The sequence below is a fragment of the Protopterus annectens genome, chromosome 3.part1, assembly GCF_019279795.1.
Source record: "Protopterus annectens isolate FY-2018-M chromosome 3.part1, PAN1.0, whole genome shotgun sequence".
NCBI classification, from domain to species: Eukaryota; Metazoa; Chordata; order Ceratodontiformes; family Protopteridae; genus Protopterus; species Protopterus annectens.
Window position 1 is genome coordinate 847,352,003 of NC_056732.1, and position 26,401 is coordinate 847,378,403.

A 26,401-nucleotide genomic window follows, 5' to 3' on the forward strand; every position below is an offset into this window, starting at 1 on the left:
GAGCAGGTAATATATTTTTTGTTCCTTTGAAATTTGAGAAGAATCCCACTTAAAGAATTCCCTCATTTTATTAATAGTTTCCCCAAAGGAAAGCTCTACTTTTGGAGACCCCCCTCCCCCCCATTAGACTCTTCCCCTGGAGAAGCATATTCCAGAGGTGAAGGTATTTGAGTTGTGTATGCTAAAGAGTCTTCATCTGAAGAAGACCCCTCAGAGTCAGTGTCATGAACTTGAAATTCAATGGCCTGCACGGAAGAAGACCCCTGAGACCCAGACAGCAACTCAGGAGATGAGGAAAAGGCAGGGCCGGCAATAGAAGCCAAAGCTGGAGGTCTCAAGGCCATCAAAGCCTTAATGAGACCCTGCGATAAAGCATCACAATCGGATGGAGGCGTGGAAGAAATGATGGAATCTCTAATCTCCTGCTTCTTCTTAACAGGCTTCTCTTGTTGAGGAGAATGGGCAGATGTAGGCCTTACATCTAACATTTCCTTAGACAAAGGGGCACAAATGGTTCTAGAGTCCTCAGAAATAACAATCTGTAGTTCCAAGTCATCCAAACCGGATGTCTGCATAGCCTTGGATATGCTAGAATCTCCACTCATGATGGCTTCCATAATGGTATCCACAGAAGAAGTGGACCTACCTCCGAATATACTGCCGGGTTTTCATCAACCTCAAGGGGTACGTTGGAAGTAGTATTCACAGCTGAATGGGATTCAGGTCTAGCTTTGCTGACCTTCCTCTTCACAGATGGTTCAGAAAAACTCCTGGAACCTTCCATGGCATCCCTGGCCAGACATTTGAGCCTCTGGTTTTCTAAACAGAGATTTAAAGCCGGCAGACGACTATGCAATGTCTTAGGTACAAAGGCCTGACAGAACAGGAGCGGTGGTTGTGCATAGGCTCTTAATGAAAAAGCAAAGCTCGTGACTACTCTTACGTGGAATTTGCCTTCCACACCTACACTTGCCCCTTCCTAGATGACATTAACAAAAACAAGAGACAGTAGCAACAAATTAAATCCCCTACGGGATACTTATCTGAAGCTGGTATTTGTCTGATGCTGTAAGGCAAAATCAACAATATCCAATGGCAGACCGAATGTACAAGTCAACCTTTCCGAATGGCAAAGAAAAAGTTCTGAAGATTTGTGCAGATGTCCCTTTTTTGGCTGACATCGTCTCTGTCTTTGTGTAATGTCCCACGTACAGACAGTGACTCTAAGCTTTTGTATACAGGCCGGACCTTGGGTCATTGGGTGGAACACAACCCATATGTAAAGAACACTGCAACAGTGAATAGAAGGACATACAGCAATGACAATCTGAAACCTAAAATCCTACAAGTAAATACAAACTTAACTTTCAGAGAACTAACACTTGGGACTAGATGGATATGCCATTCAAACACAGGGCGACAGCGGGTAGATATCTGAACTCAAGTAGGGATAGTCCCCTCTTACACAAGAACTATGGTAAGAATGGATCTGCAACATCCAACATCAGGAATTCTCGTCAGTGACTGGAAAGAATTCCAAGTAGGAAATCCATCATTGTGGAAGGAGCTGAAGAATAACCGAAGGACCAGTGATCAAAATGCTGAATCCTAAACTACACACATAGGAAGTTTACTTCACAAGACCAAAGACAATGACACTTGGAAAAGGAGTGAAGTAAAGAGTAAATGGACACTGTAAAAAATGCCAGAATTAGACATTTTACTGGCTATGACTAACACAGCCAGTCCTCTAGCGAAGTAGCATTTGACTGTAGCACTTACCACAGGATACTGAGATATCCGACAGCAAAACCGAGTGTAGCTGGTAATCTACTCAAAAAGCAGTTGCTTGGCAACTGACTTCTTCCTTTACTTCATGGAGGGAAAAGCAAACTAGTGTTCAGTCTTCCTAAACCCATACATCCACTTAAAGTGAGTCCCAGCCTGACAATGCCAATCCAGGTTAGGAATGATTTCCTACTGAAATTCCTGTAATGTTTAACATACAACTTGTATACATGTACATATTTATATATATACATATATATGTATATATATATATGCACATGCACACACACACACACACACACACACACACACACACACACACACACACACACACACACACACACACACACACACCCTCCATCTACCTTAATCCAGACAAATCATCAAACACAGTAATAATGGCTACTAATATCTTGTAAACCAAGGCACATACATTCATACCAGCCTGCAGGCCTACTTTAACATTAAAACTGAAGTGATGAACAGTGAAATCTGGCATTCCATCTTTATTTCCACTCCATATACACACCCAGAGGTATCTAATGAACATCCAAAACTGCTGGCAAATATCGGTTTATTTTATTTTTTTGCTGTTTCTGACGCATTGTTTCTGTATATCTTGGTCTTACTGAACTCTCTTTTTGTACTGATGGCAATCTGTTGATCTGATCGTATGGTTTACGCTTTAGGCTATGGATCTAAAAAAATCTTTCCTCTGTCACATAGCTCAAAGATAGAGTCTAAGAAAGTTTTATAACACAGGACTCTTCACCAGCTCACAGCTTGCAAACTAGTATGCAACATAAGACTGGGAGCTACATTTACTTAAAGAAAACAAAACAAAATACAAACCTTGGCATGCTGCGCACATCTACCAATGAACATAAAAAGACTCAGACTAATTTAATAAAAAACACTACTAGATTCATCTGTAATGTCCACAATTTTCAAAAGTGCTCATAACCACTGTACCCTAAAATCCATTACGGTCACTTAGTAGCTTATAACCAGTGTTATTATGCAACATCATCAAATGTCTGTCCAGCTGTGAGGAGGGTGGGAAGTATGTGAAATTTCAGATTAAAGATGAAAGAAGTGCTTTCAACATGACAAGGGAAAAGAGGAGACGTAAGCACTTCTCTGCTGTTACAAAGTCAGAACAAAAGTGGAAATATTCCTTACCTTGACATAGAGATCCTGGTGCTCTTCAATATACTTGAACAGCTTAGGAAGGAATGACATAGCTGCAGTGGTTCAGAGGAGCTGCTGGTTCTGCAACTGCTGACGAGACAAAAAAGGGCAATCAGTGAACTGATGAAAACTAATGTCTGGTTTCCTCTTTAAATGTATTAACTCTGCAAACTCCACCCCCACAGCACTGTTAATTAACTCCACACCCATAAAGTATTACCATAGAGATTTTACACAGTGTGCAGTATCACATGGAAGAACTGTGACTGACTGACTGACTCAGACCACTTCCTTACTGGAAAATCTGCCACTGTTGGTTAGGAAATAAACACAATGTGCAAACTGACTTATCAAAGACCGTCAGCAATAACATTTTATCTAAACAACCTTAATGCTCTATAACAATGAACAGGTTCCAAAGTAACACAATTTTGTAAGCAGCTTTCAAGTTGTCAGCAATTATTCTGAAAGATAACACTGTCTAAGGGAGTTGTCTTCAACTGCCATAATTTGTAACAGAATAAATCTGAAATGCATCAAAAAGCTCATGCAGGAAAACGGATTCCAACTTTTCCAGGTGTAAACGACCTGAAACTGTATCAATCAGACTGCTGGGGAAAAAAGAAGACCATCTCTCAATATCCAGTCCAAGAGGACTTATCATAAATAAGGCACTAGAAATAGTACAGTATGTAAAATATATCGGTTTAAAAGACTTGACAGTATGTTAAAATGTTATCACTTTACTATAGCTACATTAATTTTACCAACAACTAATACCAACCCATATTTTCATTTAACTGCTGATGTGCATTGTAGGTCTTTGCTGTGACTAACAAAGATGAGAGATCACTTTGTCACACCACCCACACGCACACACTCAAGCACATTTCAGTCATTAACCACATCATCAGTGTATTAATGCATGCTACGCAGAAGTAGGAACAATGGCCCAGAGCCCCTTAAGAATGGTTAACAGCATAGACAATTGTGCAGATACTTGGCTAATATGCAAACAGTACTTACAAGCTTTCTAGGAAGCATACAGTAATGTGCACAGTCTACACCCATGATAAATATGCCTATAAAAAGTTGTGAGAGTAAGATGTAACCTGGTTATGAAGCTACCAACAGTTTTTACATGATCAAGAGAACTAGTTACAGACTATCCAAAATTAAAATTCTGTGATGTGAATAAGCCAGCTCTGTTAAAAGTCAGTGCCAGACAGTATGGCATAAGAGTCACGATCCTACAAGAGGAGGTACTAGCTGTCTATAGATCAGCTTTTATACAGGTGCAAAAGAAACGTACACGCAAGACACAAATGAACTGCTAGTGTACAGATGTGAGAAGTTATATGTCTACAGCATAGGAGTTCAAGTAGAAACCGACCAGAATCCCCATTCAAAAAGTCTTTATACAAAGTACCTGTCAGACTGCGGAAGATGTCGCATAATCTAAACTATGGTCTGAAAGGGAAATACACAACTGGAAATGAATTACAAGATACTTTTGAGTAAAGCAAATTTACCACAGCAGAATGTGGATCTGTTAGACAAATTAAACTAGATATTCTTTTGGTAATGCCACGTTTACTATCAGGTGAAGAAAAGTACATGATTTCAGAATTTTATTGACAAGGACTCGATGCAGTTATTGAAGATGTTGAGGCATAAACAGGTGGTTTAATCAAAATAAGACTGACATTTTTCTTGATAGGAAAAAACTAAGTTGTTACCATAGGGTCATAGGTATATACTAGGCTAACAATCAGAAGGGCCTTTATAAGCTTAGCTGTGTAATCCAACCCAACTGTGTCCTATGTATCATGTCCATTTATTAGAAAAAGTATGTTAGTTAGGAAGTTACTAGAGGTTATATGTGTGTGTGTGTGTGTGTGTGTGTGTGGGGGGGGGGGGGGGGTAAGTTAATCTGGGCATTATTGTCTTCCTCTATCAAAGGCATGGGGGCCTGACCTGGGGTGAAGTTTCAATTTCCGATCTATTGGTCAAAGTTACACTTAAATAGGGTTAGGGATGGACTCTGCTTCACATGGATGGTGAGCCTGTTCTAGAGCATGGAGATTTTCTGAGATGTATGCCATGCCCTTATTTACATGCTGGGTGACATAGAATGATTTTATTACTACCCAAGTCACATGTTGGTCAAAAGCCAGATCACAGACTACTGGGGCAACTTTTAGGGATGTCTTTATCGCTGTTGTAATTAGCCTGGGTGGCATCTTTCTCAAGAGGCACTATAATGCATTTCTTGGCACCGAGTTTTAGTCCATGGCTTTGGCACAGATATGTGTGTGTTAGACCCCCTTGGAAGAGAGTCATCTACAAACTTGGTCAGCCAAAGGCCCCTGACACTAGCCTTTACATCCGAAATGTAGATGTCAAATAGAAACAGTCCCAGCATGGATCCCCGAGGTACTCCACTGGTGACCAGTTGCCTAGTGGAGGTAGTATCACCAATCTTGAGTTCCTGGGTCCTGTCTATGAGCCAGATGGCAATCCATTGAATTATGTATTCATTTATACCCAGTCTGGTGAATTTGTCAACTATATCAACATTAAGTTTTGAATCAAATGCCTTAGTCAGGTCCAGATTGGTAGCATGTACCATTTTCCCCTCACCCATTGCCTTGAAGACCTTCGTAAAGAAGTTTCAGGTTTAGTAGGCATGATCATCTTTCCTTGACAAAGCCAAATTGGGTTAGGTCCATTGTCTGAAGGTTGCCTACGTCTCTGTTTATCATTTCCATGATAATTCGTTCCATCGCTTTGCATATTATACTAGTCAGACTGACGGGTCTGTAGTTTCTGGAGTTGGTTAATGGTCCACACTTGTGAAGTGCAAAAACCATTGCAGTCCTCCATTCTCATGGTACGAAGCCTGTTTTGAGGCTATAATTGAAAAGTGACTCAATTGGCCCTGATGGGCTATGTTTCAAGCTATTAAAGGAGGCATCCTTGGATATTGTTGGGGCACACTGGGGCTGTATTTTTGGCCTAAGAAAGTGCAGCCAGGACATGCTCCCTTTTAACAGTTGTGGTGGGTATTTCAAGGGTGGGGTGGTGGTATTGAAAGATCAAATCTGAGCTGAATTTGTCAGCAAGAAAATTCGCTATGTTGCTCTGCTCAGTGAAGGTGGCACCACTGTACACCAGTTTGGCACACTGAAGTGTACTGCTTTGAGGTTTCAGACATAGCTGTAGAAGGCCTTGTAATTGTCTTTAGCCTATGAGGCTACCCTGACCTTGTAATTCGCTTTGTTACAGTTGACTACTCCTCTTAGCTTCCTGTTTAGTTTAATTACAAAACTATCATTGTGATAGTCACTCTTCCTAATTTTAGCCATGATATTTACCTTTTGTTATACACCCTATTATGGTTAAGAGTCCACCAGTGTGGTTTGTTTTTAGAGTTTATTTTGGACTTACTTTTATTTGGTACAGCCACTCCTACACAGCTATTTACATAGTTTTGCCGGGTTTCTGTGAACAATTCCGCATAGGTTGCTGTGAGCTCAGGGTTGGAAGGAGCATTGAATTTTGACAGACTTATCTTTTAATAGGATGTAGTTTGCTCTGGAATATTTTCCAACTATTACAGGGTTTACTAGGGTTTCAAAGGTTTTTTTTTTTGTTTATTTTATTTTGAAGGGAACAGCTTTGTTGTCAAATTTCACCAGTGAGGATGTGACACCAGAGGGAAAGTAGGTCAGGAAGTGCAGTGCTCTGCCATACTCCCTGTATCAGGTTTAATATCTTTTAACTTCTGGTGGGTTTGCACACTATCTGTTCAACAGTATTTGTGTTGAAGTCCAGATATCATTCTGCCTATAAGTATAAGGCAGTGTATGTTTACCAGTCTACAGAGCGGTAGTTTAAATCAAATACCCTGTTTATGGGAGACTTTATGGCGTGTGCCTCCAGTAAGTGTAGGTTAAGAGTTCTGGCATTCTAGGGACACACAGGGTGACCCATAGTTTGCTAGGCTATTGTATGGGAATTTGTCTGTGGTGATTTGCATTTGGATAAATTCCAGGGTATTGTCCTGTCTAACAAACCTAGATTTATGCTTGTTGCTAACACAGATTGCACTTCCTCTAGCTTTTGTCAATGTCTTTGCAGCCGATGGATGGTCTAAATGTACTGAAGGAACTGAAGCCTTGCACTGCTGGGGTACATTTTGCAAATTTAAACTATGTCTCAGTAACAGCACAGGTGTCTACATTCTCCAGACTAAGGAGAGCTTGTAGGGTGTGAACTTCCTTGTTAAGGCTCCTAGCATTCAGAAGTAACACATTTAGGTTTCTTTGGGTTTTAGTTGCCAAGTTGGTAAGTTTGTCAATTCAGCATTGCCTAAAAAAGGCTCTAAAGGGGTGGATAAAGTTTTAGTCAATGTTCAGAAACCTAGAGGACAGAGGTGCATACCATCCTTTGCAAAGCAATGTGTTTTTTTAACCATTTCCTCCCATGCTGTAAAGTACTGAATCCCCCTGGAAAGACACCAGAAACTAAGCCAGTTTCTGAAGTCAATCATCTTTTGTTTGTACTGTGGCATCACCCTTTGTTAAGGTGCAATGCTGCTCAATACAAGGCACATACCTGCCTGGGACACAGTTAGAGAGATCAACAAATCTCTCTCTTTATATAGTCCAGAGAAGTACATCTCAGATCATTAACTCACACATGGACTATGACAGAATCATACTGGTACCTGTGGTGGAGTGACAAGAGCAGATGTAATTTGCCAGATCCCAGCAACTATTATCTTCTCCTTGTTCAGTCTGGTGAGTGGAGCACTTGTGTGTCATACAATTCAGTCCCCTGTAGCATGAGTCCTGGGGAATGTGTTTGTTTGCCTTATAGTGGAGCACTTGTGTCATACAATTCAGTCCCCTGTAGCATACGTCCAGGGGAATGTGTTTGCTTGCCTTATAAGGCCCTTTGTTCTTCGATGTCCACTGGGTGTAGGCATATGTGTGGTGTTAGACATTGCTTTGGTGAGTGCTTTAGAGATAGTTAAAGACAGGCATTGCCTTGTAGGCTTAGGAGGTCTTTGAGGTTTGGGAAGTGCCTCAGCATAAGCTGGTCTATGTGGGTGTGGTGGACACTATGTATGGTGAATGTAGTGTGTGTGTGTGTATATGTTCTTGATTAACCTTGTTTGTATGCAAACTTTTTGCCTCCACTGAATTTGTGAATGTGCATATCTTGCATACTGTGTTTCTTTCTTTAAATATGAAATGGTTGTCTGTGAACATGGGAATTGCTACGAGCTGGCTACAGAGACATTTGGAAATTGCATATCCATGTTGTCCAGATCTGTATTTAGGTGAGCTACTGCAACTTGTGGATTGGGTTATACAGAGGGTTCCCTGGATGGTCTCTGGAGTCTGGCACAAGATTAAATTAGATTGTTCATAAGACTTCACAGTAGTGTTGTTTAATGTACAATCTAGTTACTCTAAGCTTGTCTCCACATAATGGTTTTGTTTTACCTTCATTAACTTACAGGTTTCAGATCTAATGGAAGTTTTATGAGTGTAGTGATACAACAAAACCATTTAAAGTGCCTTGGCCAAAAAATTTCAAGTATTAGGAAACTTTAGAATGATTTAAAGGCGAAATAAAGTAGCAGCACTCTAAACGGCTAAGTGAAGGAAAAAAAACGAAAAAATCTCTTATTTGCCAAGGAAGGAGCAGGATTAAACATGACTCAGAGTGTGGTGAGGACGCCAAACATATGGGACTTGGGGACAATTTGTATTAAGGGAGGTTTAGTCAAGTGAAATACTGGTTTGCTGGGTGGGCACCTAGTATTACGGATATAACAATGGGTGGGAGAGTACTTAAATAGGTTACACAACATCAAAAGCAATGAAAGAGGGGAGGGAGGAACTCTGGAAGTCAGATCACCATAAGGGGCAGAAGCCAGAGATGCAGCTTTTTAAAACCAGAAGAGAAGGGTGGGAGGGACCTCTGATCCTATGGTTAGAACTTCAGAAACTTTTAGTTTAAATGTCTCAGTGGGGCAGATACAAAGAACGGGGAAAACAGTAGCAAAGTAAAGAAAGGCACTGGAATGCAACTTTAAGCAGGTATATACAGCTATAAAAAGAAGCAGAAATCCTGGAGCAGAATTTTCAATACTGACACTACTCCAATCACACTACAGACTATGCAGAAACTTATGAGTAACGCTTTAATAAATGACTGAATAAGGTTCAAATCTGGCAGCAGATCACACTACTGCCACAAATGTGAAAGATGCTACATTTTGAGCCCCCAAGACTAGGATCTTTGCCCAGCTATTTAATATTTAAATAGCTGGCAAAGTAACAGTTACCAATTAACTAAGGAAATAAATGCTTGAAAGGATAAATGAGGCATGCTTAAGAATAATGTGGAAAGAAAGAGAAATATACATATGTTTCACCAGGCTTGTCAAACTTGCACAGAACAAGTAATTCAGAACTGTATGATGTGCTATGCTTAAACAGAACAATAATTTAAAAGGAAACAGGACACCATACCCAGTTGTTCTATATAATCCATGAAGTAGAATGGATACATATTTATTCCAGCTCAGAGAAATCATGCATATCTTATCTGTGGATTATTATTCCAAGTTACACAAAAAAATAAACATGCCTTTACTGCACCAGAAATACATAGTCTTAAATATTTTAAATGCAGACACTTCTGCATCTAAATAGATGTTTCTTAAAGTCTAATAACATTTTGCGCACTTATCAGCCTGTTAATAAAATTTTGTGCACTTATCAGCCTGTTAAACACAATGGCAACCTCAACATCAAGTATATACTTTCATAGATTAGAACTAGGCTAACTGCCCTTGTGGGCCATTTTAAGTCTAGCCAATTACCCCATGTGAAAATCAAACCCTGCACCTTATGTCTTGTAAGGCAAATACTGTAACCATTACACCAACCACCCAAACGTGCAGGCCTATTGAAATTTAGACGTCTGTGTGGGATTTCCATTTGTTATGCAGGGAGATGCGCACATGCACACACATGCATGCACGCATGCACACCCACCAATTGGGCTAGCATGCGATTAGAACTCCTACCCATCTAGTTTTACACACTAGAGATCACAGTATTTACAGCACGCACAACAGCTGAAGCACGTTCACATAGACGAAATTCAGGATCTCATTCCACTGCATTTACATCAAATACAAATACCACAGTTTATAGTTTCTCAGAGTCTAAGCAGGTTGGCAATCCCTGGGTGACACTGTAGGACATCTTTTGTAGGGGAGATGAGAGCACTGAATAAATACAAGGGGAATTTTGTAAACCTTGGACACTGTCCTGACTGCCTCTGAATGGCAGCAGTCAGGCATGGTCTCAGGTCTGTTGCTGCCTTATGGAAGCAGGCCACAACTTCCTGAGGGTTAATGAAAATGCCAGTCACAACCATGGAAGATGGAAGACTGCTAACACTTTGGAGCAGTTTATCATATGTCCAGTCCACTATACAGACCAAGTAATTCAGCAGCAACAGAGATAGGCAAAGGACTCTCAGATGTTCTTCTTTAAGGTGATGACTGTGCTGTATAGAGGATAGATACACCTCTAGGCTCTGGAATTTAGAAGCTTTCTTTATAGCCACCATCAACTAAAATGTCAAACTCCAGTCCCTGGGAACACACAGCAATATGTCTTATTTGCAGCAAGTCAAGGACACCATAGCAGGAAATGTCAAAGCTGCTTTACTGGACTCTCTGACTATACTGACCACTGGTGGGACCACCCATGACATCTGCTATGAAGATCTAAAGGCTTTCTGCAGCATTCGTCGTTCCGCTTCACCCTAAGAACTTCCCCTAATTTGAAATCACATGAAGGGGTGATCACACCTCCTTATCACCCACATCAGCAGTTTTAAGATTCCTACGGGGAAGTCAATGGGGAATTCATAAGCACTGGAAAATGTGGTGAATTAAAAGATTCTGGAAATGAGGTGTATTTATGTTTTAGTTCTGCTGCACAGAACCACAGTTAAAAGTTATCCAATCAGTAGTTTTTGTCTTTCTCTGCTTTGTGAGGCCACCCAAAGCATGGCTGTGTGTTCGTTTTAACATAAGGTCCCTGTATGACTCAAATAACAAGAGTTTACCTTCTCTTCTTTAAGTTGCTGTACAATTGTTGGTGGACTCAGAATAATGAAGTGTGGGTACTACATGGTTTTCCATATGTATTCCAGATGTTAACTGCACTTTATTAAAAGTGTAGTGTAGGGTCCTCCTACTAAGCTGACAGACATAGGCTGCATTACCTGAAAGGGCAATAAGCACAGGCTGCTCTTCCTCCATCTCTACAGCTTCACTTGATTGATCCCTACCCCCAACTAACTTTTAGGCATTACCTATGACTTTTTTGGTACTTCCCACTAGGAGTGGAAAAAAAGAAAGATTCCCACAGGCACATAGTCTACCTCCAAGAGTAGAGGCTTCAATGCGATATTAGAAAAAGGAAACGTTCTGTTACCAGTTTGTAGACAAGTCAGTTTACAAACCCTATGCAATGGTTCAATATCTCAATATGCTTGCAAAAGCAAATACAAGCCCTAAAAAAAAAAAAAAAAAAAAAAGTCACTGTTTCTGCATCCAGATGTACGGAGGATCAAGAACCATGCCCAGCCTATTTATCAAGAACTACCTTAAAGTTATTGTTTTAAGTCGTTTTATTTTCAAAGCAGTGAATTTCTTAAAGCAGTTGCTAGTGGATCAAAGGGGATATTTGCTCAGGTACAAACTATTAGAGGGCACGACAGACACTGTAGAAGAGGTGACGATTTTTCCTTATAAGTCAATGGTGAAATAGTTCCTGGCTCCGTGCAAGTGCAGTGTTGGTTACATTTAAGTAGCCAGAAATGAGACAATGGTTGCTGAAACATTAAAGTTTCTCAAAGACGTTTCAGGCAGCCAACGGGCTATTACAAATGAACAATTTTTTTAGCCCTAAACTTTGGGTGGCTCTGAGGGCATCAACTGACCTAGCTACAGGTTTGTTCTATAATCAAGTGCTGGTAGAACAACTGGAGTGAGACAAAAGTATCACTAGATTTAAGGTAGGCCATCTTGAAAGCCATCATCAATAAGATTTCAGTAAGTCAAGTCTTCCTTCCACAAACTGATAAACAGCTAAAGCTGAAAGGCATACAGGTTGTGAAAAGTAAACTGGTGATGTACGACAAATCTCTACAAAGGAAAATACAGGTCACTCAAACTGATTTAAGTCTATATTTACCTATTTATCTTGGCCTAAGGACAAAGTTTCTGGCACTTTCTCCAACTGGGCACTAATCCCTTCAGCTTATCTGGCAAAAATGATTAAACTGAACAGCCAAAGATGTCTTCTTCAGGAGGTTTGCTGTACAGTTTATCCTAAGTTTGACAAGATTACTTTGATACATTTGAGAAAGCACTTGATAAAAGTTAACGTTACTTAGGTTATCTTCAATTAATGGAGAGAGTACATTTGAGTTAGTAAACTTACTATAACATCAGATGTTCTAATAAATCACTGTTGCAATAGCCTAAGCAATAAGGGTCCTACCCTTGTGGAACAGCCAGCTTCACGAAGTTAATGGCTGCCTTCCACACACTCCAACTCTCCAAAGCTTCAGCGTAGAGCCATAAAATGACCAGCTGGACAGCAAAAAGCTTCACAGCATTTTTCTATGAGGGAGGCAAGAGCCCTGAAATAACAATTCTAGGAAACAAAACCAACAATAAACTACATACAGAACTGTGAAAGCAACCACATCCTGGGAAATACCAAAAAACACAAGCAAGAGAAGGGGGCTGGAGACACAGGAGACCACTACAACAGTGATTTAGCAGAGCAGCTACTGTTATGGTAAGTTTACTACAACTGTACAATGTACAATATATAGATCACTACTGCAGTAACTGTAGGTAGACTATTATAGCTTGGAAAAACTAAGAATGAAGGCCAATAAATAGACTCCAGAAGCCACTTGAGAATGGGACTAGTAAAGTCTGTTCAAGACCCGAAAAAGCAATCCAGTTTGTAGTGCTTTGTAAACTATTTACAAAGGACCAAGTTATTGCCAATAGAATCATTCCAGAGTCCATCCACTTCCAGAAAGTAACTGGAGAAGCCAAAGTCCTAGTGGGACGGGCCCCAAACTTTTCCTGTAAGTGGCTTGTTATGGTAAATGTAACAAAAGCAATAGTGTTAGACAACCACTTGGAAATAGTCTTTTTAGACACTGCTTGTCCTTTTCTCTTCCCCTCACTGGAGGAGAACAGCTGGTCAGCTTCTTTGAAAGCTTAAACTTTGTCTAGGTAGTATGTGACCTGCCTATAGGCAAGCAGAGTGTTAAGAATCTTTTTTCCTTTATTCTTGGGTTCAGGAAAGAAAGAGGAGTGAAGAGTTTAGCTTAACTTAAACTTTGAAACCACTTCAGGCATAAAAAATAGATTATCTCTCAAACAAATGAGGTAGGGATATCTAATCACAGTGCTTGTAATTCAGACATTGCTCTGACATCTGCTAAGTGATTAAGACCATCTTCCATGTTAAGAAACTCAATTCAGCTACATGAACAAGTTCAAATAGAGATGAGATGGAGTAACTTTTTCCAAAGACAAAGCTGGATGAGGAGGAGGAGACAACCAGTGTTCTGGGTGGACAAATAAGCAATACCCCTCTCAAAAACTGCTTAACTTGAGCATGGTTAGAAAGGACAAGGACAGTACCAAAGGGCAGATAAGAAGAAATGGCCCACAAATGTATATTCATAGGGGAAAAGTCCCAAGGATAGTAACTCATACAAATAATTAAGAACCACCGGCAGCCTGGCCTGAAGACAGTCAATATTCTGTAAACCTACTAGAATATCTTTTCCATGTGCACATATGATTTCTTAGTAGAATCTTTCACTTCCTTTGGTACCTGCTGCATGTTCATTAAAAAAAAAAAAAAAAAATCTAAAAGGCCTTACAGTTCTATCACCTAGGCAGATGTATGAAGATTTACCAGGTAGGGGTATATCAAACAATCTGTCTTGTGTGAATAAATCTGCCCTATGAGGAAACTTGCTGTAACTGCCCTCGGCCAGACTGAAAAGGGAGAATCACTGCTGCCTGAGCCAAAAGGGAGTCAACAACACATCTTTTGAGAAGCCTTTCTGAATTTTCTAAAGAACTCTGGATTTCAGTGGAAAAACATAAAAGGAATATTCCAATCATTGGGAAAATACATCTGTGTCCCTGGCTTGTTCTGCAAGGAGTCCTAGTGCAGAAATTCTGTTTATATTCTGAAAAGAGGCAAACTGATATAACTGTGCTGTTCTCCACAGCTGGATTAATTCTTAGAAGAACCCAGCATGGAGTTTCCATTTGTGGGGGGTCTTTCCTGGTCCTTCTGAATTTGCCTGCAGTCAGGTTTTCCTTTTGTGGGGGGTCTTTCCTGGTCCTTCTGAATTTGCCTGCAGTCAGGTTTTCCCAACTCATTACAGCCGAGTGCTCCTCCAGGCGTCTTCTGCAGTTAACTCCTACTGCTCCTCTAGGCGCCAAATATGGATAGTTCATATTTGCATTAATAATTCCAAAACCATGTTACTTACAAGGTACCAGGGTATTTTGTCTTGTGCCATATGTGATGGCAAACACAACTCTATTGATATTTGACCTCTTTCAATGAGAGTTTTCTAGAACTCTAAGGTGATAACTTAGTTTTTAAAGGCTTAAGCCACGCCCACTAGGGGTTAAAGGTGCACACTCAAAAGAGCTGCTCCGGAGTGAATTAAATAGCCAGTCTGCAAACAGGGTAAGATCAGATACTCCCTTGTTTATGGACCAGATCACTGAGGTAATCTGTGTACATTTGCAGAGAAAAGAGAGGATCTAAGGATTTCAAGGAATCAATCACTGCCAACATCTCTCTGACATTTTCGTGTGATTTCAGCAATCACAAGGGTTTGACAGAGCTTGCATTTTTGCCCCTTTGGAAACCACTCCCCAAGTCAGGTCTGATACATCTGTAGTGGCTAAGTGAAGGGAGATCAGAAGAGAGAGTGAGTGGAAGATCTACATTGCAAGACATCTGGTCTAATCAACAAGGAATCTCCCCTCTTACAAATCACTAAACTGGGATCTGAAAGGACAAGTGATGAAGATGCTAAATCCAGACTTAGCTGAGGTACCACAGTATTTTTCTCATGTGGAGACTGGCCAGGGGAGGCATAACAATCATAGATGTAATGTGCTCCAAAACAGTTAAAAATTCCCTTGAAAATGCACAGCTTTGATTGGCAAAACTCAAGAACTACTAAAACATCCCTTGTTTGTCTGGAGGAAGAAAGGTTCTTCCTAGGAAAGAATCTAATAGACATTCCAAGAATATAATTCTGTGGGAAGGAATGACAAAATATTTCTGAAAGCTGATTTGGAAACTCAGACTGAGTAGAAGATTCTAAATAGTTTCCAAGTACTCTTGACATCTGGAAAGAATCTGCAAAGATAAGGCACTCGTCCAAACAAGGAAAGACATGAATACGTGAGATTGGCATAATGATTAAGGTGTTTACCTTACAAACAAAGGGTGCAGGGTTTGATTCTCACATGGGGTAACTGGCTAGGCTTAAAGTGGTCCACAAGGACAGTTAGCCTAGTGCTAATCTATGAACTATGAACCCTGAAGTCTCCAACAAGCAATGGCTGCAGCAAATATTTTGTGAATACCTTTTGCTGTGGAAAGTCCAAAGGGTAAAACGCAGAACTGATAAGATTTGCTATGTATGGCTTACACAAACACTTAAAACTACTCACCAACTGGAAAGTGATGACAGGCATCTTTTTTAAGTCTAGCTTTGCCATAAAAGATGGGGGATCAGATTTACAAGACACTACAAGGATAATATTTTGAACTTCAGGATCTTGGTATAAAAAGGTGCAGAAAAAGTCCAGCAATGGCTCCAAGACCCTTCCTTTTTTGATACCAGGAAAATTCCTGAAAAAATAATTTGCCCCAGTGGCAAGGAAGTGCAGCTTCTATCACTCAGTGGAAGGAGAAAGACTTGATTCACTGGACAGGGAGGAATCCCTGGAAAGGAGGTAGAGACTCCTATCGCCAAGTGTATCCCTGATGAATTCCATTCAGAACCCATCTCTGACGCAATATGGTGACACAAAGGAGCCTGAAGCTTCAAAGAGATGGACAAGTTGCCAGAGTGGGGTGGGGAAGTCTAAGCAGACAAACAGTCATGTTGATCGAAAGGACTGCCCTTGAATTTTCTGAGATATTCCCTTTCTTTATACAGCCTCTGATTTTTAAACTTCTCCTTGTCAGTACCTTGTTATTTAATTGGCTTACTGAAAAGGGAACTCGAGAAGGGAAAATTCTTAGCTGAACTGAAAAAAGGAGGGTTGAAAAAACCTAACTCACTCCTTGCATCAATCAGACCTTAAGCACCTCATCTGCAGAGTGGCTAAACAAAACTGCCTGATCTACGGAAGATTTTAAAATTTCAGTTTTACATATTTTGGAAGGTTTACAGAATGAAGCCAAGGCAGACTTCTCAATACAGATCCAGATGCAGCACCTCTACAGCATTGTTAGCAGATGAAACAGAGACATGCAATGTTTTTTTTTTACCTCAGAAGTAAGGCTGAACAAAATCCTGAATGATACTCTACTAGAACACATTTTCTTCCAAAACTTATCCAAAGCCTTCCCACCATTCTCAGGGGGAATGAGATTAGTGGCAGTGATCCATTTAGTAAATTTTAAAAGAAATCACAGAAGGGTCTACTCTATGATTACTAAAAAGTACTTATGAGCCTGAGGGGCCCTGTATAACCTATCAGACTTCCTAGGTGCATCAGGTAAGCTAGAAGCACAGGGTAAACATTTTCTAAAGCAGGCAACATATTAGGAATATCTGCAGAAACTGACATATCAAGCAGTAACAATTCATATATAATACATTGTCTGTGCTATCAGAATTTAATTGTGCTTCACTGAAAAACTTTGCAGAAAATGATAAATATTCTGGAGGGAAATCTGAAACCACAGCACTCAGAGTGTGAAAAGGTTCATGAGGTACACCCCCCCCCCCTTAATGCCTGCTCTGCTGACTGAAAATCTACTTCGAGAAAGAAAAGGAAGAGAGCTCCGCAGACTCTCTCTCTATAAACCGGAAGAGGCAAGGAGAACCACCAATGAGTTCCTTAGCAAATTCCGGTAGATTTTCCCTGCCAACAGAAGCAGTAACAAGAAACTAGAAGGATTTCTCACTATGTTCACCTTTACTGGGAGCCTCCGCAGAAACTGACATCAGGCATACTAGTTTCAAATGCAAGTTTCCTATTCTGGCTAAGAGAACAACCTTTATCTATGCCTCCCCCCTGAGACAGACTTGAGTGGCTCTGCCTTGCTCCATAAAGGTATCCCTATAGCCGCAGAGCACACGGTTATCCCCAGTCTTTGGTGGCTGCATGAGGACCAGGGAGAAAGATGAGCAGTCAGAGAAACAAGTGGCCACAACCATCTCATCCATCAGGAGATGAGGCAAAACAGGAGCTGTTCTGACATCCAAACACTCCTGGATAACTTTCTTCCTCTTGCAGACCAGGGGAAGGTAAATTGCAGAGACCCGAGGTAGCGCCACTGATGAGACAAGAAAAAGATTTCTAAAGAGGATAGTGGAACGTGGATGACTAAGTAAAGAGTAAAGTAGAGAAAAAGTGGTTCAGAGGTAAATAAACCACTAACATATTTCCACATGCACAGTATCCTGTCTCAAAAATACAAATACTCAAGTTCAGACTAAAATTCCAGTCGAAAATTAAACTTTTCCACTCAAAAAGTTCATAAAAGCGTTTACACATCAGCTACCTTAGAAAAGAAATGTGAGTACTCACAACAATACGTTCCCAAGTTAAACATAATAAAACAGTTAGAAAAACAGGTTTTTCCTAGATGAAAGGTCGCTTGCCAACAGACAGTTCCATATGGCCCACCAAAGGAGCACTCTTCAGTAGCAAAAAAGTTCTGGAGTTTTTTGTGCTCCAGGTGTTTTACGGACCTACAACTGAACTCCAGACAGTTGGAAGGTGTCCTTTAGCAGTGTAAAGCTGGTCAGTTCAGTGGTAGGACCCACACATGTACTGAACATCTGATAATTATTTAGGCATGACCCAACTGCCAGTGTTTGCAGATATACACTGAGGGTGGATACAAAAATTTAGGAATAACAGAAGGGAATTGGAAAGTTAAAGTTCAATAAAACTCCTGGTCCCCATGCTTTTAGTAATTTTTAATATAATGTTTTGTTCCAAGTATTTAACTATGCTCTGGGTAACAAACAACTGCATTTTTTGCACAGCCTTTGGTCGACAGGAAGCAACTTCTGCCCCTTGTATAAGTTCACTCTGTGTATGACAATCCCACTATCTGACTAAAACAGGACCAAATGCCTACCTTAGAATTACTTCTGATTTAGATCTAAACGCTCCGAAATTCAATGTTCCAATTATACCAAAGGGATTTGATAAAGTAAATTGATTCTTCTTAACTTACACTATTAAAAAATAAGAAACATGTAAAACTACTTTTATAACGGCTATTAGACTTTAACCCTTCTAAGGTTTTGTTAGCAAACTGATTCAGTTTCAAACTTATAAATATCAGAACTGGGAAAGGGCAATAAAGTTTCTTCACCATTGCATAGTTAATTTCAAAAACCTCCTCCCTAATTATCTATATCGAAATGCATATCAATCCACTTTCCAATCATTTATAACAAGCTACACATGCAAAGGCAATCTGTGACTGCTATAACCTACCTCTTTTCCCTGCATTTTATGCTGCAGTGCTTTTTGATGGTACAAACAAGTTTTCATGTTTCAAATTAAACTGATCTTACATACACCAGGCTTATTTTTTCTCACTAATAATTACATCACACCAAATATATACACACTCTACTACTGTAGGTTTTAAAGTAATTAAAGATAACTTATGTATCACAACAGCTCTCTGGGGCAATGTAACAAAAAATACGTACTTGTGATCTGCATCTCAAACTTAACACCGACAATGCGAATTTATATGTAATGCATTATATATATTTGTACACACACACACAGCAGAGACACAGAAAAATAGCAATGGATCACTGTGTTTTAAGTTCTGTTGAAATAAACATGAGGTAAGCAAACCCAAAATATCTACAGACTGCATTAGACAAATCTGCATTGCTAATGTTACAATTCATTACCCCAGAAAGCCAAGAGCTCATGCGGCATATGGAAAAAGGAGAAAGCTGCAAAGGCACTCATCACATCTACTACACTCCTTTTAATTACTCCAAAATTTGAAACAGTGTGGTGTATGACTTTTTTGGAATCCCAGCCTATATTCCCCTATTTTATCATCTACTTTCACTCATATAACCAATCCCTAAACATTGTCCAAGTTATACAACACTGAAACAAATTTAGGACACCCAATGTCTGCAGAGAATAACTTTTTTCAAAAACAGCTACTCTCAAAACAAATTTAGGCTGAAAAAATCATGTATGTACATATAACTTCTAATCCTATAGCATGCAAACTATTTAAGGTTATGAATCACCAAGATAAAGATCCTGCATCTCAATACAGATCAAGCTGTAGGTAACTTATTTAAGGAAAAGTGCAACCCTTCCTTATTTGTCCAACAGAAACATAAACAAGTTGGAAATGCCGGCACGGATAAAAAGTATGAGTCATTATTTTCATAATCTAATCATGGTTTAGTAAGAAAAACACAAAAGCACATGAACAGAAGTTGAAACTTCTAATATCCTTTTGAATGGCAAAGTCGCCACCACAAACAATGTTCCATTATTAAAGTTACCAGTACCTGGTAGTGTGAACATTGGCTCTAGGTAATGGTCACTGTTGATGCGACACCTGGACCTCATGTACAAAATTGGGAAAAAGGGGTCTTGATGCCAAAAGAATTTATACAGTCTTTGAATTTATGGGCATTAGAGTGCTAGCAGCTACACAATGTATAAAACGATCTGCTTTTGCTCCCATGATGAAGAGGGATGAAGCCCTGACTGCAAGCTTGAAGCACTATGTTTAACTCATGGTGTGGGCACTGCAGGGAGTGGGATGGGGTGGGGTGAGCAGGCAATGTTGACTCACCTATCCTGGGATGAGGGAGGTAGTTCTGCCTCACTAACTGATACTTGGGTATTGCAAATGATGGAGCCTGCAAAATATGAACTGCTAATGGCACGCATGAGGAAGCACATGTCCATGGTCAGAAGCAATAGTACAGCTCTAGTGAGCCACTATGTGGCCTGAGATTCAAAGGTATGGGAGGGGACTCCACTGGGTTTGGCAGTTTGGCTCACTGTCTGCTGCCTTGCTCTCATTTTCCAGGAAAATTAATGGGCTTATTAGGACCTCTAGTCAAGGAATGAAGAGCCAGTAGTGATCTCGCTCAGGCTGGAGGAAACTGCCCGACTTTTATCCCCTAGAAAGGAATGAATGGGTCTAATGAACAAGATCTGGTTGAGAGGAAGAAAAAATAAAAACATTTAAAAAGTAATCTGCCTGTGGGCTATACTTAAGTAGTAGCCCTTCATTCACATGCTAAACAACCTTAATAAATTATACCAGGTAACAAAAGCATTACTTCACAAGTGTACAAAGCATAACAAGATAAGTTGTTATTCTGCATATTTTCTGGTCATGCAAGTTTATTGTGCCACTTAATTTCTTATCACAGGAACTACACACTTTTGAACTTTTATCATGGTTTCAAATTCTGATAGGTACAAAGCCTTAATACAGATTTTTAATCATTACTTTATGTTACAATATGCTAGTTAAAATAACAACTACTGCTATCCTTTTTGTACATACCCAGAAAGACTTTAGGTTACAACATGCTGTTTAAAATAACAATTACTGCAATCCTTTTTGTTCATATCCAGACAGTCTATAAATACCTTCAAAGTATACAAACAACAGTGTGTAAAAGGATCTTCAGAATGGAAACAAGTACGCTTAAAAATCGTGCATCTTAATATTATTTAATATTGTAGTGAAAACAAATCAGTATCATTTCCTTGTATACATGTTTTATAAAGAATATTTTTTATTCTGATCTCAAGTTTATTGTAGTTAGTATACATCAATTTTAATGCTAATCTTTTTTTCCCATAATGAAAAAATAACTTCAGGGACATCAAAGATCCAATCACCAAAAACATTTGCTGCAACCAATGTCATAGTACAGGAAGATGAACTTGGACAAAATGAATGCAGCTTCTGTACCAGTAGATTGTGTGTGTATTCCAATTCATTACTCCAGAAAGCCAGGAGCTCATATGCCATATGAAAAATGAGAACACGCGGCTTAACACAGTTTGGGTATTTTGAGTGTACTGAAAAGTGATACCACAAAGATGTAGTGAAGGAAAGGCAGTTTATCACAAATAATTCAGCTTCTGATACTCTAACATGTTTTTATCATATTAGACTAGGTGTAATTTGTTTAGTCATTTGCCTAATGCATGGTAAGTCACTTAACCAGACAGGATCATCTCTAAAGAGAAGCACTTTAGTCTAGTCAAGAATGAAAAGAAACTTGGTAAAACTGATATCAGTCAGTCAGTAACAGAACACCTTACAATTAAAGCAAGTACAATGCAAATGAGAGTATTTATGGGGAAAAATAGACCAAGACTAATCAAGTTAATCTGAAGAATTAGCAATAAAACATTGCAAAATTAACCAATGTGGTTGTAACAGATGACCTAGAAGGCAAGTAAAATGAGATGGAGGCAATGCGAGAAACCATCAAAGTGATACAGAGATCTGTAAAAGGAGGTACACTACAGGGAAACATGAAGGCAGAAGAACCCCTTTCTGTACAGACCTTTCATGAGACCTCAATATGGCAAACTCAGACCTTTCAACTGTCCCTATTCTGGGGGGACGTTCTTATTTTTAGGCTCGATTTACTCCTGCACAAGATGTCTCTATGTTCAGAGGCATGCCCTTAATTTCAGGCTTCATTTACCCCTTCACACAGGTTTCGAAATCTCCCTTGACCACATTTATTTAACATTTGTTAACCAGGAAAGTCCGACTTGTAACGAAGCCAATTTTCAGCGGAGGCCCGGGGAGAAATGCTCCAGATGCATGCTTTTGTAATGTGGGAGGAAACCAGAGCACCTGGAGAAAACCACAAGAATGTAGGGAAGACATGCAGACTCCACACAGAAGGCACCCCAGACAAGAATCAAAACAGAGAACCTCTTGCTGTGAGGTGATATCGCTACCGCTGCACCACTGTGCAGTCAATGATTTTTTAAACTGTATAGTACACTGAAAACCACACTATAGCATCAACATACTACTGGCAATAATAATTTAAAGGAAGAGGACATTTTACAGCCCCCTTTTTTGAAGCAAAAATAAATGACACTAAATCTGCAGAATACTTCATACAAGTTTGAGTTTATAATCTCTCTGATAATGTGCTTTTATTTTCCCATCATTTTTGTCAGTTTTTTTTTCTTTTTAACATACGTTTCTTAGTATCCCACATTCTTACTGAACAACTTAAAAACTACATGAAAGTATATAAAAGGTTTTTAGATTTACAAATGTATTTAATTTATTAATTATTTATACACCAAGTTTTATTAAATATATGTATATGTTACTTAGATATATTTTGAGTGATATATATATATTTATTCTTGTTATTTTAGATGCAGAAATATAGTTATATGAACTTTATATTAACTTTTACGTAGGGCTTTAAACACATATATTTACATAGGTAAAACAGGTTAATATTTTATATACTTTCTGTATGACAATTTTTGATTGTCAATATTTATATTGTAAGTTATTTATAACAGACATTAATTTGGGATTTTTTTGGTACATCATTATACATTTTATATGGTATTTTTTAGAAGTTTATTTATTTATTTAATGAATGTATTCCCCTGCTACGCTGCTCTATACTGTTTTAAAGGTTCAAGTAGGCAATTAACTAAATAATTACATAATTATACTATTGACAAACTGATTACACAAACGGAAATTGATTTGACAAAGTATTTAATGTAACTGCTCCATATGTTAATCACTCTGAAGAAACCCGGTATAGATCTGGGTGAAAGCGCTAAGTATTTAAGTATTCTTGAATGTACTGTCCGTTTTTTATTGTATTAAACAAGTATTTTACCATTAGAGTGTTGCCGTTTACTGACGTGTCTTCAACAGACTTTTTATCAGTTTGACTGGTTCGTTTTTGGAAGCTTTGAAAGAAAAATTGCCAAGGACTCCAAAGATAACCACAATATATTTTTTAGCTATGTCAAGAATCGAAGTGGAAATGCTCAGATCTGCTCGGAGTTAGTGCAGAATGTCATAAAATATACTGAACCGACCAATATCGCCAACATCCTGGCAGACAGGTTCAGTGCAAACTTCACCCCCCTCTCACCCCCAAAAGGGCCCATAACCATACCAGAAGAATGTAGAGTCCCTGAAATCGCAGACACTCAGGTTAAAACAGCCCTCTTCAAAGCCAAAAATTCAGCATCAGTGGGACCTGACAGTGTCCCAGGCTGAGTCCTACACAAGCTGAAAGATGAACTAACCCCTCACCTAAACATACTGTTCAAACTCAGCCTCTCCACAGGCTACATACCCATAGAGTGGCGCACAGCAACAGTTATTCCGCGCCACAACAGACCCCAGGAACTATTGCCTTATAAGCCTGACTAGCTTGGTTTTCAAGGCTATGGAGCGCATCATCATGGAACTCATTAACAGAGACATTGGGAACCTCCAAACACTGGACCCTACCCAGTCTGGCTTTGTTAAGGGCAGATCATGCCTCCTAAACCTGGTGGACTTCTTTGAGACAGTTACCAAGGCTATAGACAAGGGAAAGGTGGTACACACAGCCTATCTAGACCTCGCTAAGGCCTTCGACACCATTCCCCATTCTGGTATTACAGACAAGCTCACCAGCCTGAACATAAACCCCTACGTCACAAGATGGGTTGCCAACTGGCTCACGGACAGAACCCAGGTCCGTCTCTAAACTGGTTACAAGTGGTGTTCCCCAGGGCTCAGTCCTAGGACCCCTCCTGTTCGGCATATACTTCTCAGAGGTACAGGCAAGCACAGGAGGACTATGGCTGACCAAGTTCGCAGACAACTGCAAACTAGGGGCTATAACTGACTCCCCGGCTGACATAGACATCCTCCAAAAGGGTCTCTCTGAGACGGATACCTGGTGTCAAAATCATGGCCTCAAGCTAAATGCCAAAAAGTGCATAGTCATCCCCTTTGGAAAAAACAAAGTACCCACAAACTACCACTACGTAATAAGGGATCTGGGGACCCAAGTAGATAGTAATCTCACCTTTGATAAATCACATTGCCAAAGTGGTTAGAAAATCCTTCTACGTGGCCCACCTAATCACAAAAGGGTTCGCATCCAGATCAAAAGAGGTCATTGTGCCCCTCTACTCATCACTCAACAGACCCATCTTTGAGTACAATGCCCCATTTGGGATGTACCTTACAAGACACCTGCAACAGCTAGAAAGACCACAGAAGTACCTCACCAAGAGGATCAATGGCCTCAAACAGATGCCCTATGCAGCTCGACTGAAGAAACTCTAGTTGTACTCGGTTGCATACCGCCTACTCAGAGGTGATCTCTGCCTGACATACAAGGCCATGTCCAACCCAGAATTGATGGACATGCTCCACCTAAAGAAAACCTTATCGCCTCAAGCCACATGCTCTAGGGATCTAAACCTCACCACAGCAATAAATAGGACGTGCTGGAGGGATAGATTCGTGTCCCAGAGACTTCTCATCCTTTGAAACAAGATCCCAATCTACATTAGGCAGAGCTCCTCATTAATACTCTTCAAAAGAAACCTTGACGAGTGGATGGTAAACAGAAAGTTTACTTTGGGGATCACTTCAGTGGCTCTGCTGGACAGAGGCACAGGGAACTAATCTAAGGGGACGGTGAAAGCCAACACATTTTGTCTAGGCTTATAAATGCCTTCGGGCAGATAGCCTAGTACCCACCTATGAACCTATGATACGTTGAAAACATTTAAGAGAATAACAATAACACTGAGGCATGTATGTACCCTAAGCCATGAACAGAGAAACTAAAAACTCAGGAAGACTGTTCACTGAAAATACACTTGGAGTTGAATGCATGTGCATATGGGAGGAGCAAGCAAAACAAAGATTTTTTTTTCAGTACTTTGAGGGAATACACAATGTGGAAGAGAACTGCTTTCTTTCTTCATAAAAAATGCACAAAGCCTAGACAGAGGGGCATAGAAGCTGTTCAAAAGATGCTAGAACATCTAAAACTGTTTGGGGATTTATGAAAGGGGTAGACTCACACTAGTCTTTTTAATTAGAACAAAAATGCAAACATCAGGTTAAGATAAACACACACACAGCTTACTTAACCGGTAATGAAACCGACAAAGTTAAGTAGGGCAAGTGGCCTTAATTTACAATCAAAATCTACGTGTCTGTGCTGAGCTAAGAGTGATAATACTCACGGACCTGCACGTCAACATTCCAAAATATAATAGACTTATCCAAGCCTCATATGCCTGAGGGGAAATTTCAGACGAACTGTCAAGAAAAAAATGACTAAGAATGAAACTTGAATAATAAGAAGCATGACATGCAGACAGATTTCACTTGATGTAAGAAATGTGATATTTAATGTAATAAAAGTATATTTTGGGGTTACATCTGGCATTAGACCACACTAAACGCAACATGGAAATTTTGTTAATGGTGACATGCAGGTGCATCACTGCAAGTCCACTCTTGACATCCCAGACAAAATAAAAGGCATTAGTACCCTTGTATCCCCTCACCCCACCTTCAAAGATGGAGTATTTCACCCAAACTTCACTAAATCCCACCTAGCTGCCTAAGAAACAATAGGTTTAATTTCTCTACTTATTTGATGATCAGTTATATTATTCACTCGGCAGAAAGCAGACAAGTGCAAAGGCATATTACCTCTATTTCGCTTGCACCATCATCCTCTAATACTTAATAAATCGTGCTGTCATATCAAACATATAACAGGAGGATCTTGTTTATGGTCCATTCAGCTTCTCACATTGACCAGGAATTGCAGCTGTCTGGCTACAATGAGAACAGCATCATTATACTTTACTATTGCTTCCCTACTGGCTGCAAACACGGCCTGCATATAATTACCAGCAATGAGAAGCTGACAACATATAAATGGCAGTTCAAAACTCAGCAGGGACTCAGAAAAAATGATTGTTGGCAAAGGACAAGCT

At 39.7% G+C, this 26,401-nt stretch overlaps 1 protein-coding gene across 3 annotated transcripts in view; it reads right to left on the reverse strand.

Moving 5' to 3' along the window:
• The window catches only part of LOC122798298 (cytosolic non-specific dipeptidase-like), a 670,350-nt gene that overhangs the window by 341,224 nt on the left and 302,725 nt on the right, over positions 1 to 26,401 (reverse strand). For 2 of the 3 annotated variants that reach the window (XM_044067122.1, XM_044067124.1), the window contains exon 2: positions 2,971 to 3,066. In XM_044067122.1, the coding sequence (XP_043923057.1) occupies positions 2,971 to 3,030 (60 nt within the window). In that variant the 5' untranslated portion in view covers positions 3,031 to 3,066. Of the gene's footprint in view, positions 1 to 2,970; positions 3,070 to 26,401 lie in introns of all 3 variants that reach the window. The other variant, XM_044067123.1, reaches the window with a different exon arrangement.